Raw genomic sequence first — 14,073 nt, 5'->3', positions numbered from 1 at the left:
ACTTGCTTTCTCGCCCTCTCTCTCTCTCTCTCTCTCTCTCTCTCTCTCTCTCTCTCTCTCTCACACACTCTTTTGCTCTCTCTCCCCCAGCAACAGTGAAGGCTTTGCTCTGATCTTGTCTCCTTCAGCATCACAGAGAGCTGGGACTGAAGGAGTGTCCTCGTGCCCTGAGCCAAGGGAGAGAGAGTGAGAGAGTGAGAGAGAGAGAGAGAGAGAGAGAGGGAGAGAGAGAGAGAGAGAGAGAGAGGGAGGAAGGGAGAAGAAGGGAGGGGAGGGGAGGTGCCGCGTTAGTCAGCCGCAGTAGTCAGAGGACGGCAGCAGCAGGACCAGCAACGGCAGTAGCTGTAGCCACGGCTCTCTATTGTTCCAGCCATGTCAGCTGGAGTACAGTCCTCTAAACGGTGACCTGCCTGGAGAAGAGAGGAGAGGAGAAGGGTCAGGCTTCTGCACTGTCCTTCAACCAAGAACATCAAACCTTCACTCAAGAAGGACAAACACACACCGCAAACTTTTCTCAGCTCGTGGGACATAAGTTTTCTCATTTTTTTTTTTTCTGTCTTGCCTGGCTTTTTTCTATTTTTTCTATTTTTTGACCAGTTGGATTTACTGCTTTCACAAGAGCCATGGGGCTGGGAGCTAAGGGTGGAAGGACACTCAGTACTTGCAAAGGGACTGTCTGGTGTCTTTGGAAGCCAGTATTGCTATTATGTGGACTCTGGACTGTTGAGGCTCAAACAGCAGGAGAAACCAAATCAGTGTATTTCTGGGAGACAGGTATGGCTGTTATTTTATATTGCTACACGGGTGTGATTTTTTTAGGTGAGAGGGTCAACCCGAAAGTTTGGAGTGAGAGTTTCTGTTTGGCTTTCATTAGGTTTTTTCATATTCCAGTATGATGGACTGCTTGCAATTCCAGCTTCTTTAGATGAGGAAAGTGTCGGTTTCTGAGAGCGCTGTCTCAGGTACTAATTTATAAAATCAAAAGCTCTTGAGGAGCCTCCTGTCTTCTCAGCACATTATCATCATCCTCACAGTCAGTGTTAACTTCAGCCTTGGCTGTGAAACTGTCAGTAATGCCCACACTAATTAATTATGGCATTTGAATCTGTTATTAAATACCTTCGACTATCATAGGAAAAATGTATACACACAGTGAGGTATGTGCAGCTATGTAAGCAAAAACTGGAATGAATGCTTTTTTGGTTAAGTATATGGGTTAAGCATTTATCTGCTAAGAATGTTTTTTTTTTTTCTTTTGAAAGACATGTAAGATCAAGCCAGCACTTCAGCAGAAGTGTGCTGAGTTGCTCCGTGTTTTCATGTGCTGCTAACTCTTGAGGTTGAGTGGAACCCAACGTGTGGTTAGGTTTTCTCCTGGACTGCCTCGTTTCTGAATCAATGCAGCGTTGTCTCTGAGCTGCTGAATTTTTAAAGAGGATGTGGCTGAGTAAGGAGATTAAAGGAGCTGGGATTTCTACTGTGAAAACAACACGGGGACCAGGATGAAGAGAAATAGAGCGCTGGGCAAACTTAACCTACATAGTCCCCCCCTGTAGGTCACAGTAATTACGCATCTCTTTCTCTTGTGTCTTGTGACACACAGAGACATGCACACACACATCCACACACACACATACACACACACACACACACACACACACACACACACACAAACACATACTCACACACACACACACACACACACACACACACACACACACAAACACACACACATACACAAACACCCACACAAACAAAAATGCTTTTGTCTCATTTCTATCTTATCAAATCCGCCTTGAGTCTCTCTTTGATTATTTTTAGCTCAAGTGTTCTGTCGCAGTTGCAGAGCAGCACAATAACTGGTGCGATATGATCCACATTTTACTGAAACTGTGTGAGAGAGAGCTCATGCACAGCTCTTAAGATGTGATAATATTATTGCGCGTTGGAGAGTGCTCTGGGGAGGGAAATGTAGTTTTGACATATGAGGCACTGTATGCATAATGAATGCCGCTGAATCTCAGCTCCGACTCCAACCTGTGGGGAATTGGCTTGCATTTCTTTTATTGGCTTCATGGAAGTGCAATCCATCTGCTGCTGTCTGGGGTTGATGACAAAACTCTGCATTGTCTCTAGCTGACAGAGATATTCCCAAGTTCAGACAGAAGATGTGTAATCATTCTCTATATTATAAACAATTAGAGGTTACACTGCTGCGGTACTCCTTGAACAGGAGAAGCATTGTGACTGAATGAAAGCCTGTAGATTTTATTTACACCTTTAGCAACGACTGTCTCAGTTTGATTCGTGGCTGAATAAGAACATCCTTTTGCCCAAACGACATGAAATCAAAACATGTTTTCTTAACGTAGCCGCCTTTTCCTTATGCGGATCATGCAAATCCTCACTTTGATCTGTCATAACGCAACGACTGGAGTTGCGTGTGGCGAGTAATCCCTCTTGTCTACAGCTGCTATCCCTCACTCTTGTCTGTGAGTGGAACTTAGGTCATGTTAAATGATCCCAGGAGAGGAAACAGCAAGTCTCTCTCACTTCATCATGCTTCACCCTCTAATTATAACCACCTCTGTGACTCTCATCAGTACGCCACGTTTGACCTCCACAAACCCCCAGTGACATCTCAAAACAGTTCTTCACTCGATCAGTCCCAGCAAGGGAAGTATTGAACCAAAAAAGGAGATATTGATTCGATAAAGGCATTTGAGGAATAGAAGGCGCAGGACGGTAACCTTGGCTTTAGCGATCTTGATTTATTAAAAGAATATTCATTTATTAAAAGAGGTAGATTTTGTTTATTTGAGAGTAGTTATGATTGGCAGCCCTGATGGTGGGACACAGTTGAAATATTTCAAGCACAGCTTTTGTCAGAGAGAACTGCATATGATATTTTGGTGGCTTTAAGTATTTGCTGTACGTTCACAAGAGAACGCCAGCGGACGCTCTGTGTGCTGCTGCTGTTTTGTGCATCTTTAACATCCATTAGGGCTCTCTGTATAGTCAGGGAGGCATCCTTATAGCAGATAGTTTCCTTTTTTTATTCAGAAGCCAACATGTGGGCTCTCTCATTGCAACAATATCAAGTTATTAAATAGTCCAAGTCCAAGTCTTTGTGTCTTTTTCTTAAGCAAGCATGCCACTTTGCGGCTTATCTGCCATTAGTGTACAGATTACACAGATTACGGAGGAGTCACCTCAATCTCGTGATTGATTGTACAAACCACACTTATACAGTCATGCCACCATGTTTCCCTCTTTAATTAGCCTTGATAGAGCAGCTGGAATGTGTATAGCGACTTGCGCTAAGCAGTCTTAAACAGTCCTTCTTCATCGCCTGTGCTTCCATTCTTTTATTTTCACAGTAATGCATGTCTACAGGATAAAGCTGCAGGCTCAAGGGGTAAATCAAACATTATTGATCACTCACATCATAAGTAATGCTCCTAATAATAAGTGCGTATCCACACAACGGTCTGTTATAAAATGCAGTCCGTCTCAATCCAAAGATTAGTGGTCGTGCACCAATTCTGTGCAACGCAGTGGCATTATAAGGTATGGAAAGTTATTACAGCCGGAGTCACTTACTGAACAATATTGATAGAAATTCAATAAAGTCATAAACAACCACCAAATCTTTGGAGAGTGGGGGCAGGAAAGCATAACTTTGAATATACTGATATGAAAATACATGGCATCATACCACTGAAATCCCAAGCTTGTTTTTGAAATTGCATTTTAATGTGACCCTTTGCAACCCTCATTTTCATAGCACCTGGAGGCAAATGAACTCATAGAATATAATTGGTTGGCTACTACTACAGACCCTTGGCAACAGGCTTCAAATTTAGGACATGCATACAAATGAAGGGGATTTTCTAGGAGTTCATTGTTCATTATAAATTCAAGCAGTATTTCTGATGCTGTTCCTTTTTCTATGAGAGCATTTTTTTTGTATTGTCCTCAGTGAAGACAACTGTCCTTCTGTCTTTTGTTCTGGTCCTACTGAAGATGGTGTTACACAAATCCAGTGCCCTGCTTTGTGATATTGTGAAAGTAAATTGATCTCACAGACGGACATTTGCTCCAAGAGCTAATTTATTTTTTTAAGTGGTTCAAACATGTACCGTTACTGAAGAAGGTTCCTTGTTATCTCTAAAACCCTTTTTTGAACTGAAGTGAATGTTGTAACTTCATAGGAGGACTTGCTTAACCACAAGAAAGTCATGAAACTTCATTTAATGTGACTGAGCAGTGAATGAAATGCCTCAACCTGGAACCTGTCACTAAATATTCCGAAAAAATCTCAATTATATCCAACTGCATTTCTGTCTCTTAGCTTTCCTCTTCATCCTTCAGATGACTTCTTATAGTTTTGTGTAACTGACGCGTCAAAACATTGCTGCTGATGATGTCTGGCCCGGGCACGTCTCCCAGATCAGATAGACTGAGTCAGTGGAACTCATCTCATCTCCGCTGTAGATAAAAAAAAAAAAAGGATGTTTTAGGACAGACTGATTGATGTGATCACTGTTTAATACTCTTATTTCTTCAGTATATTATAGTGTCTGTAAAATAAACCTCTATAGAATTAAATTACATTTGACAAGCTTAGATGCTCTGATTCAAATCCTCCATGGCTTCAGCTTACCATCATATCATGCATGTATAAGAATGGTTTGACCGACATTGTTCTCTGTTTAGAGGAATAGTGATTGACCTGATGTTTCCCTACATTGCAGTTTTTCATGTCATTTCTCTTTTTTTCCTTCTGTACTCTGCAGTTACAAAAGGTTACGGCACTGCCTTTTTTTTATTATTATTATTATTATTCAGTTACATAATCTCCATCCTGCCCCATTCTGAGTTACAACATTACAGTTCAAAATCGGCTTTTTGTGAAATGGTCAGTCGTTTATTAAGATGAATTCTCCCCCAAGTCTGTGGCTCCTGCTGGGAGAGAGCCGTTTGTTTAATCTAAATGGCAGAGCTTATACTAAGACCAAGCCATTACTAATACAGGGCTGCTGTTTGGATTATAGATTATTCTTGATCCCAAAACTTTATTTAGAGTGACTTAAGAGGATTGCCCTTTTATACCATATTCTAACATTTTCCATGGACAAGAAACATATGGCAATTATGGTGCTACATGTTTATAAAAGCTCTTTTTTTTTTTTAACTCTTGTTCAAAAAAGCTTTTCTGAGGAAAACTCTGATTTAAAACTCTGAATTAAAAGTGAGAAGTTTGTATATGGGTGTGAGAACATTTGTTCTTTTTTTGTTTAAAACAAATTGTAAATAAGGCGGAGAGCTTCGGAGATCGGTATTATAAGCAAATCTCACCTGACTAAAATGTCTCGCCTGCCCCCCCTCGTAATCTTCTCAGCCACCTCATTAAAGTTAGAGTGGATGTGCTCGTTGCTGTCAGTTTCAATTGGAAGGGTCTGCATATACAAGTGCTGAGTGACAGCTGCTCTCAAACAACATGCTCCTCAAACAAGACTACAGCGTCAAAATGAAAGTTTTTCCCACCTGTGTATCGACGCTGGGAAACTAGGAGTACATCTTAAGAATAGCTTTCAAAGTGCCTCCTTTCATTTCCCACGAGCTCAAAAGTACCACGTTCGGTGAGGTGAAAAAAAAATGGATTTCATTTGCAAGGATCCTAACATTGTTTTTAGCCAATCTTTCCAATGGTCCTTCAGGTAATGATGCTGCAGAGTTGGCAGTCGAAGCCATCCATCACTCCATTATCTTTTTATCCTTTTTGTTGTGTTTTATTTCTCAGTCGCGCGAATGTATTTTTCATATTTGCGAAGCCGTTACACAGCATGCCTACCAAAAATTTGATTGCCTAAACAACACATTTATTTGGCAATATGATCTATATATCTCAAAACAGCATTAATGTTCATCTACTGAGAGGTTTGCTTTACCATTCGATAAATACTGCCTCAGAGAATGGCAAAAACAGTCCACAGTGCAGTGTATCAATGTTCAGCTAAAGCCAATCACGGTAATCAATAAGGTATGCTTCAAGCTTATTTTTCCCTATAGTTTCAATTCAATTCAATTCAATTGGCGGACCATGGGCCAAATCCAGCCCAAGAGCCATGCGCATTGGCCCAAAGGTGATCACAGTCAAATTCAAATTATACAGCAGTTAGTTCCTGTTGGGCAATTTTATTGGACAAGAGGCATTCCATGAGTGCTGATGTATACAATATATATAACAGCACTGGGAGGTTTTACCATATATATCAATCTGCTTTACAGCACTGCAGTAAATGTAAATATGTGAGTGTAAATAGGCTGCCAAAAATTTCTGGCATATGAGCAAGAGCTGGTCTTCAAATCTAGACCATTTCAACTTGCCATTGAATAACCCTGGCTTGGAAAGTGGTATGGGAAAAGGTATGAAAAAAAACTGTTGTAGTCTAGTAACTGAGACAAGAAATTAGTGAAGTAACTGGTATCTGAACTGTAATATTGAAAAACTTTTCACAACTCTAGAATTGACTGCAGATGAAGTGTTTTGTTACTCTTATTTGTAGTTACTTACAATCCTTCAATCTGTGTTTACGCACATTTTGCTTGAGGGAAAAATATGTTCTTGACTAAAAAGGTCTTTTACTCTCAAAACCAGTTAAACTCTTTTATTTACACATTTAGTCTGGCAAGTAAAATTTAAAAATTGTGTGAAACTCCACACACTCCATATCCAAATGAGATAAACATCACTTTGAAAATTTCACCACCAAAAATGTTACAAAATCCTTGCTTACCGATGACCTAATTCTGCAAAAATATTCTTCCAAAACTGGGAATAGAACTCACTGCAGCATAAGCATGTTAATTTACTGTAATGGATGCTAAAAATTTAAATGTGAAATCACACATCAAATATCATCCTTTGCAAAGAAAGAACTCTAAATATGCATATCTATATATAGGTGTGTATACATCTATATATATATATATATATATATATATATGAGTGTGTGTACACACACACACACAAACACACGTATATATGTATATACTTTTTTTTTTCTGTTTAGCAGTAACCAATGAATTGGTGTTTTACTCTCTCATTTCTATTAGATCAGATACTGTACAATGTAGTGCAGACTGGTGAACTGACGATCAATTAGCATTTCCCTACTAAGCAGCTATAAAATCAGTTTGATGGTAATGAGCATGTGCCAGCAGTTACGTGAAAACAAAGTCATCTAAAATAGGTGTTGAACTTCTGATGAGCTTTAATTTGTGGTATTTAAAAATCTTTTAAAATCTTTGTCTACAAATCTTTGCATGAAAAAAATGGAACACACAAGTGCTGTTGGTATTGTGCAATAATCAATACATGGTGTTTTGCAGGCATGGGCCTTTGCAGACTATGAAAAACAGTAAATTACTTATGGTCCCTATGCAGAATTGAATGTGAGTTTATGTGAATATAGATCATTTAAGATATGATTTGGCAGTTTATAGCTGGAAATTTATAGGTAGTTTATAGCTCAAGAACAGTTTATGTGTATGTATCAGTTTATTTATATGTTGTGTAGACAAATAAACACACCCAAATTTGTGTCTTATGCAGAACAAGAAGCAATTGTAGTATAGACCGTATACTCTTTCAGAGAAAAAAATTAGAAATTTGTATAAAACCGATAATACATCACTCAAATAATGTTACTATTTTAGGTTTTTGTGTTGGCCATTGAGACCTCTGCTCTGCTTCATTCATTTGGTATAAGCAACTGAGACAAACTGTTAAGTGTTAATGAGCATGCTCACTTACTATTGTAATCTTTGTTTTCTTACAGAATTGTATCTCAGAAGGCTATTTGTAGTCTTCTGTAATCTCACAGCATTTGTAAAGGTTATTGAATGGCTTGTTCACTGAATGGTTCCATAATTGAAGTGAAGCTGCGGTTAGAGACACGTTAGGGACAGAACTCATTTCATACACAGTGTGCCCATGCACAGGGAGAGGTATCAGAGTGTTTGTGTATGATTGGGTGGAGAGGCTTATGCTTGGCTGGAGATCATAATTCTGCCATTTTAAACGCAGGGAAATGATCACGGTGGTGAGCGTTTGGGTGACTGAGACATTGTCTCTTCCAACGGTGCTTGAATGGACAGACACACAGCGCAAAGGGTCTCCCTCTACCATCTTAAATGTCAGTTTCACACATGGTTCAGCTAATCACAGTTGACAGTCTCCTAGATTAGCCAGGCATAGGCAGATGGCCTTGGGCTAGCCAGGCCCTCACATGGTACAAAGACTGAGCATCCCTGCCCCAGTCTAACCCTTCTCTCTCTCTCTTATTCCCGTCCTAGTCTTCTGTTTACATATACAATGTTTGTCCATGGATTTGTTCATTTCCTTAGCTGTATCTACACCCATTTGTCCACCTATCCATCCATCCACCCGTCCATCCACCCATCCATCCATCCATCCATCCATCCATCCATCCATTTCTTCCTTCCTGTTTTCTTCCAGCTACACCACATCGCCTGATGGGCAGAGTTATAAGAACTTGCAGTGCTTAGCACTATCACTTTCACTGTTACTCTTGTACATCAGAGCGCCTCTGCATTCACACTCTGATATCCATGCCTCTAACGCTCATTTGATGGCCTCCAGGGATAGCGTAAGCTTTGTTTCCATCACACGTCCAATTAACATCTCCCAACATATCTGACAAAGTGCCACTGTAGACATTAACTCTGTTCTTGCTTCTTCATTAATGGTTTTGCTCTCTTTATCACCACTACCTGCTCTGAAATGAAGCCATTACTCTAGGATGAAAAGGTTCGTGAGACGCAATTACAAAGGCATTACAATGATTGGGGTAACCATGCTGTCATTGCTTTGCCTGGTAACAACATTTTTTTTTGTATGTAGAGGAATTAATGTTAAGTTATTGAGACCAAATATGCAAAAAAAGTGAAATATTTTAATTTTTTCTTTTTAAATGATTCAGCAAAAAGACAAATATATAAAATAAAATAATAACACTCTGTTAAAGTGTGATGAATTATCGAATAAGAAAACACAAGTATAATTCAATGAACTTTTTCTCAAACTTTTTGTTTATGCAGCAGTATGCCACAATATTCTAAACCTGTCCCCATTTTAAGCTACGCAGCACGTCTCCACCCTGTAGCTATTCACCAGATCACATCTCTCGTTTTTTTTTGGGGGGGGGGGGGGGGGGGGGGGGGGGGGTGGTGCCAAATGTTTGGGATGTGAAATGCTCTGCTGTCAGTGCATTACAATCTGATGTGGGCAACCTTCCATTGCACAGCCCACAGCAGCCATCCCACTCAGTTCATACAGAGCATCCCTCTCTGTGTACCCCTTGCTCTTGATGGCAGTGCAGCTGGGCTTTAATGAAGATTGTGTTTTCCAGAGAACGGATTGGATTACATTGCTGTCACAGCTGTCAGTCATGCACAAACCCTTTTGCCATGCTGACAGCTGCATCCATAGCAACCGCAATATGATGGCTGTGTTATATTAAGCACTGCATCTTTTGCTCTCTCTCTCTCTCTCTCTCTCTCTCTGTCCTGTTCCATCTCTCCCTCTCTCCCTTTTCCACTCCTACCTACCTCTGAAAGACTATTGACAATCAGCAAATCTGCATGATAACAGCCCCCCATTATACTGTTACCAGTGCCAATATGTGTTGGAAGCACAGTTTTACGCATTACATATGGTAGTTAATGTTCACAAGATCTCTACACTTCTGCAGCTTTTCCATGGCAACCATTCACATATAGTAGTTTATATGTGTGACTGTCTCAGTCACTGCACACATTATTATGTGTGTGCATATGTGTGTGTGTGTGTGTGTGTGTAGTATGTAGGTCAGTCAGCGTCCCTGCTGCTGTTTTGCTGGCTGGTATACCTGCTCTTTGTTGCTAGTGCAACGGAGAAGGAATAGCTTTCTTTGGCCGGTGGCAAATTGAAGGGGGATTGGCGTTATTAAGGCTTCCTCTGTCTTTTCTTGTCTGTGAACGTGTGTGCATGTTGGTGTTATTGTGGCCCAGGGATACGAGGCAGCTGGTATTTACATGACCGCAGAGAGACCATGTGGATGAGCAAGAGAAAAGATCTACTGAGTGTGAAGCTCAGCTTGTTCATTTAGCCATTGCTGTGAAGGCTCCACCAACAAAGTCCTAGGAACCCTTGCATCACAATAAAAAACTCTCCACTTTGAGTAGAGGTTGATACAAGCTTTGAATTTCTTTATGTGCTGGTATATAGCTTCTTGCATGTCACTGAATTATTTCTTGGATATACTGGTTTTCCAATATTGAAAAAGAAATATATTATTTCATCAGACCAAGCTGTCACCATAGCCAGTGATTAATTAAGTAAGAGGATGCCTCTTTATTAAATCCAGTCTTCTGCTGCATTGCTCCTGGTTCAAAAATGATTAGCAACGCTCACTGCGAGAGGATATTTATAGACATCATTGGAGATGGAGTAGAGAAAAAAATGAAATATTGCTCATATATGTGCAACCAAGCCGATATTACAATCTGTCTGCTCATGAAAGTAGCCTTGCTTCTAAAAGGTTCATGTGGAAATGGACTCATTTGTTGATAACTACTATATGACTGAATCATGGAAAGGACAGCATGTTGCAGACAGCACATTGCAAAACTTAACAGTAAAATCTTTACTGTTGCATCGCTGCAAGTTTCTCTTGCTTTCATGGAGACAGCATGGGGTCTGCCAGTGTGTGATCCAGAGGAAATATGCTCTTTGGATGGTACTGATATTGAAACTGTTTGATTCTTCTTCTGCCCAATTGATCTTTAAACACTTTCCTTTGGGTTCCAGTAGCCTCTGACCCCACAGAGTTCAGACCAGAGTTCACAAACAAGCTTCTCTTAAAAAATACATTTTTCTGACCTGCCCTGTCTGACCATATTTGTACAGTTTTGTTAAAATCTAGAAAGCTTCACTGTGGTCAAGCCCTCCATTGTGAATATCTGTCATTGCAACAAATTTGTTTCTAGAAAAGAATATAGTAAAACACATCTGTAGTTCTGGGTTTTTATAACCATTGCATTTGTTGTAGCCTACATGTAGTTTGAAAGAGTGTAGCTTGATCAGAGGTGTTTAATATTTAAGTCTGATAGTCAGAGTGAAAAAAACATCTACACTGGTAATATAATAATATCTTCTCCACATGTCGGTAGATAATGACTCCCATTGACATATTAATATACAGACCAGTTATTGCATTTTCTAATGGGAATGGATTCTTGTGTCCTTGACCTCATTATCAATATTATCTAGTTCCTCCAGTACAGATTTTGGCTGGCGCCAATGAACGTAAAGTCCAGCATGAGGAACATTTGGTGATCTGCCTGCCTGGGCTCTGCACTTCGACACCATCATGTTGTTTAGCAGGTACTTGGTCACTCCCACCCCCCACCCCCCAGCCTCCCCCACCCCTAGCCCCCTTTTCTGATTACGGCTTTAATCCAAATGGAACTCCCTCAACCCTAACGTGACGTGATTAAATCTAAAATGGGGGAAAGGTCCAGATGTTGCGATGACTGGAGGACTGGGTAGGTGTGTTTGTGTGCCTCCATTTACAGAGATAAATCCCTGATTTCGCTCTCTGGCTGAGAAACTCCCCTTTCCTGCTTTCACGTGGAAAGCGCAAGGACATCCAATATATTCAGCTCCACAGGAACTATAAAACAACATGAGGATCTTAAAGGAAGTTTTTTTTTTCTTTCTCTTCATGTGATGAGTCCATCTTATGAAACCATCCCTGCACCTGGGAATCCACACAGCAAGTATTTAGTGTGGCTCAGTAAAGGAAAAATAGCCCACGTGTGATGAGAAATATGTGCGGGAGAGAGCTGGTATTTCTCATTAAACTGTGAAACCTTACCACTTGCCCATTGCGTTTGCTATTTTCTGCCCTACTTTGATCCAGAAATAAGGAAACAAACTAGAGAACCTGTATGTGACAAACAAGCCTATTATCTGTGAGAGGATGCAGAGCAAGGATTTTTCTGTGCTCTGTTGTTTACTCAGCCTAGCAGAGTGGTGAAATCAAAGGGCAGAAAAAAGAGAAAGGTACATTCATTCATCTCACCCCTGCAAATGGAGGATGGCAGCCTTTATTGAGCCCCATCCTGCTACGATTGCAGTACAGCAGCCTTGTCATCTCTTAAGAGAGCTGTGCCGTTCTCAAGGCAGCCAGCAGTCTAGAACTGCTGGGATCATGTCTCAAATATGGGAGGTCTGAATAGGGACTATTGGATAGCTGTTCAGAGAGCGGGTACACACAATGTCAACATTTCATGGCCTGATAAGTGGCTTTGGCGTGGTGCAACACACTGTAGCGAACAGATGTGTAGCCATGTAGGTAATTGGAAAATGATTAATGAAACTCTCTTTGCTGCGATAATGTAATTAAAAAATGTAAGATTAATTTCAGTGCAAATACAAATGGTCCCCAAATACAAAGTTCAACCTCTTTAAATTATGAGTAAAATTATAATCTTGTGCTAAATTAATGCTAAATGCTGATTATACTGATAGGGAAGCATTGTGAAAAGTTTCACATCAATAACCTCAATAAGTCAAATTAAGTAATTATATTACATGTGATGGGAAGCTTTGTTATTCCCTGTCTTTAATTTTGATATCCGTCATAAATTAGGATTTTCCTCTGTCTTGTTGTTCAGCTTTACGTGTAAAGATATGTATAGCTTTCATCATCAAGGATACATAGTCATCTATAGTTTGCGATGTGGAGCTGGCGAGGTACATCAAAATGATGAAAACCAAAAATATGCTGAAATCCATGATCTGATGTTCACAGATACTGTTCTCAGGCAGGCTGTGAATAGCATCAGTTATGTACGATCATGTCTCAAAGTCCATGTGAAATGCCTGCCTGAACCCACAGTCTAATTTTAATATTTCTTAAATCCCTCATGTTTCAGCACGACAGCTGATAGGTAAGGGACACAGGACTAGCAAGAGATAATTATGTACAGTAGAACTGTTGCATCCAAAACTATGGATCCAAAGAGATATATAAAAATATATATATGGGGCAATATATTTAAATACAGCGCTGACTTGGGCTGATTACAGAATAAAACATGGTTTTCGAGGCAGAGTTTCTCAATAACTCGTTGATCATTCTACAGATGATAAGACTAATGGTCCTATCTATTAAAATCTTTCATGGAACTTTCTTCATAGTGTACATAATTTCATCAAATTTTCACCATTTAATGAATAATTCATGGCTTGCTGGTGCATTATTAGCACCTAAAATAGAAATAAAAGAGTTTGAAGACATTATGTATACATGAGCGAATACTAATTTTGGTCATTAGCAATAATTCATCTGTGTTACATTCGCTCATGTTCTCAAAAAACAATTCTGAATTCTTCAAATGAATGTTACAAGGGATGGAATCAGTAGCAAAATATTCATTGCATTATTAATACAGTTTGACATCATAGAGATTCAAACCAGAGGGAAAAAGTAAACTGTAAAATTGTGCTTGTATGTATGTGTACTGTAGTTCACAGACTAAGCAAGATACCCACTGGCTAAAAGAACAACAGGGCATTCAGTGCCTTAACAGCATTGTTTAGGGAAGGTACTATTTAATGGTAAACCTAAATATTGTTGTTCTTACCCTAGATTGACAATGAGGATCTTAATATACTTCATTCTAATATTGTAATGAGACCAGCCCCAACAGTGAACCTGGCTAGCCACATTGACACTAGAGTCAGCCAGACCACATTATTATGTGGTAAATGGTTCAGGGATGTGGTTAGGTAGGTGGTACTGACAGTGATGGTGGGATCCTGGGATAAATCACCTCTAACAAAGGTCCAACATGCATGGATCTTTTGCTGCATATTTCACATATTCATGCCAGATTTCACCATTGCTCTACCTGCCCCATGTGTTTGACCTCTGAAACAATTGTGATACAGGAGAAGCAATGTACACGCTGCTCTCCAAATGCAAGAGGTTTGTA

General features: G+C 39.9%; 1 protein-coding gene across 1 annotated transcript in view; it reads left to right on the top strand.

Moving 5' to 3' along the window:
- Window positions 1-623: 623 nt before the first annotated feature.
- thsd7ab (thrombospondin, type I, domain containing 7Ab) overlaps window positions 624-14,073 on the top strand; it is a 66,563-nt gene continuing 53,113 nt past the window's right edge. The window contains exon 1 of the mRNA XM_030782186.1: window positions 624-774. Coding sequence (XP_030638046.1) covers window positions 624-774 — 151 coding nt within the window. The remainder of the gene's footprint in view (window positions 775-14,073) is intronic.

This window comes from Chanos chanos, chromosome 8 (assembly GCF_902362185.1).
Source record: "Chanos chanos chromosome 8, fChaCha1.1, whole genome shotgun sequence".
In the NCBI taxonomy this organism is placed as follows: Eukaryota; Metazoa; Chordata; class Actinopteri; order Gonorynchiformes; family Chanidae; genus Chanos; species Chanos chanos.
This window is presented reverse-complemented; position numbering and strand designations above follow the sequence as displayed.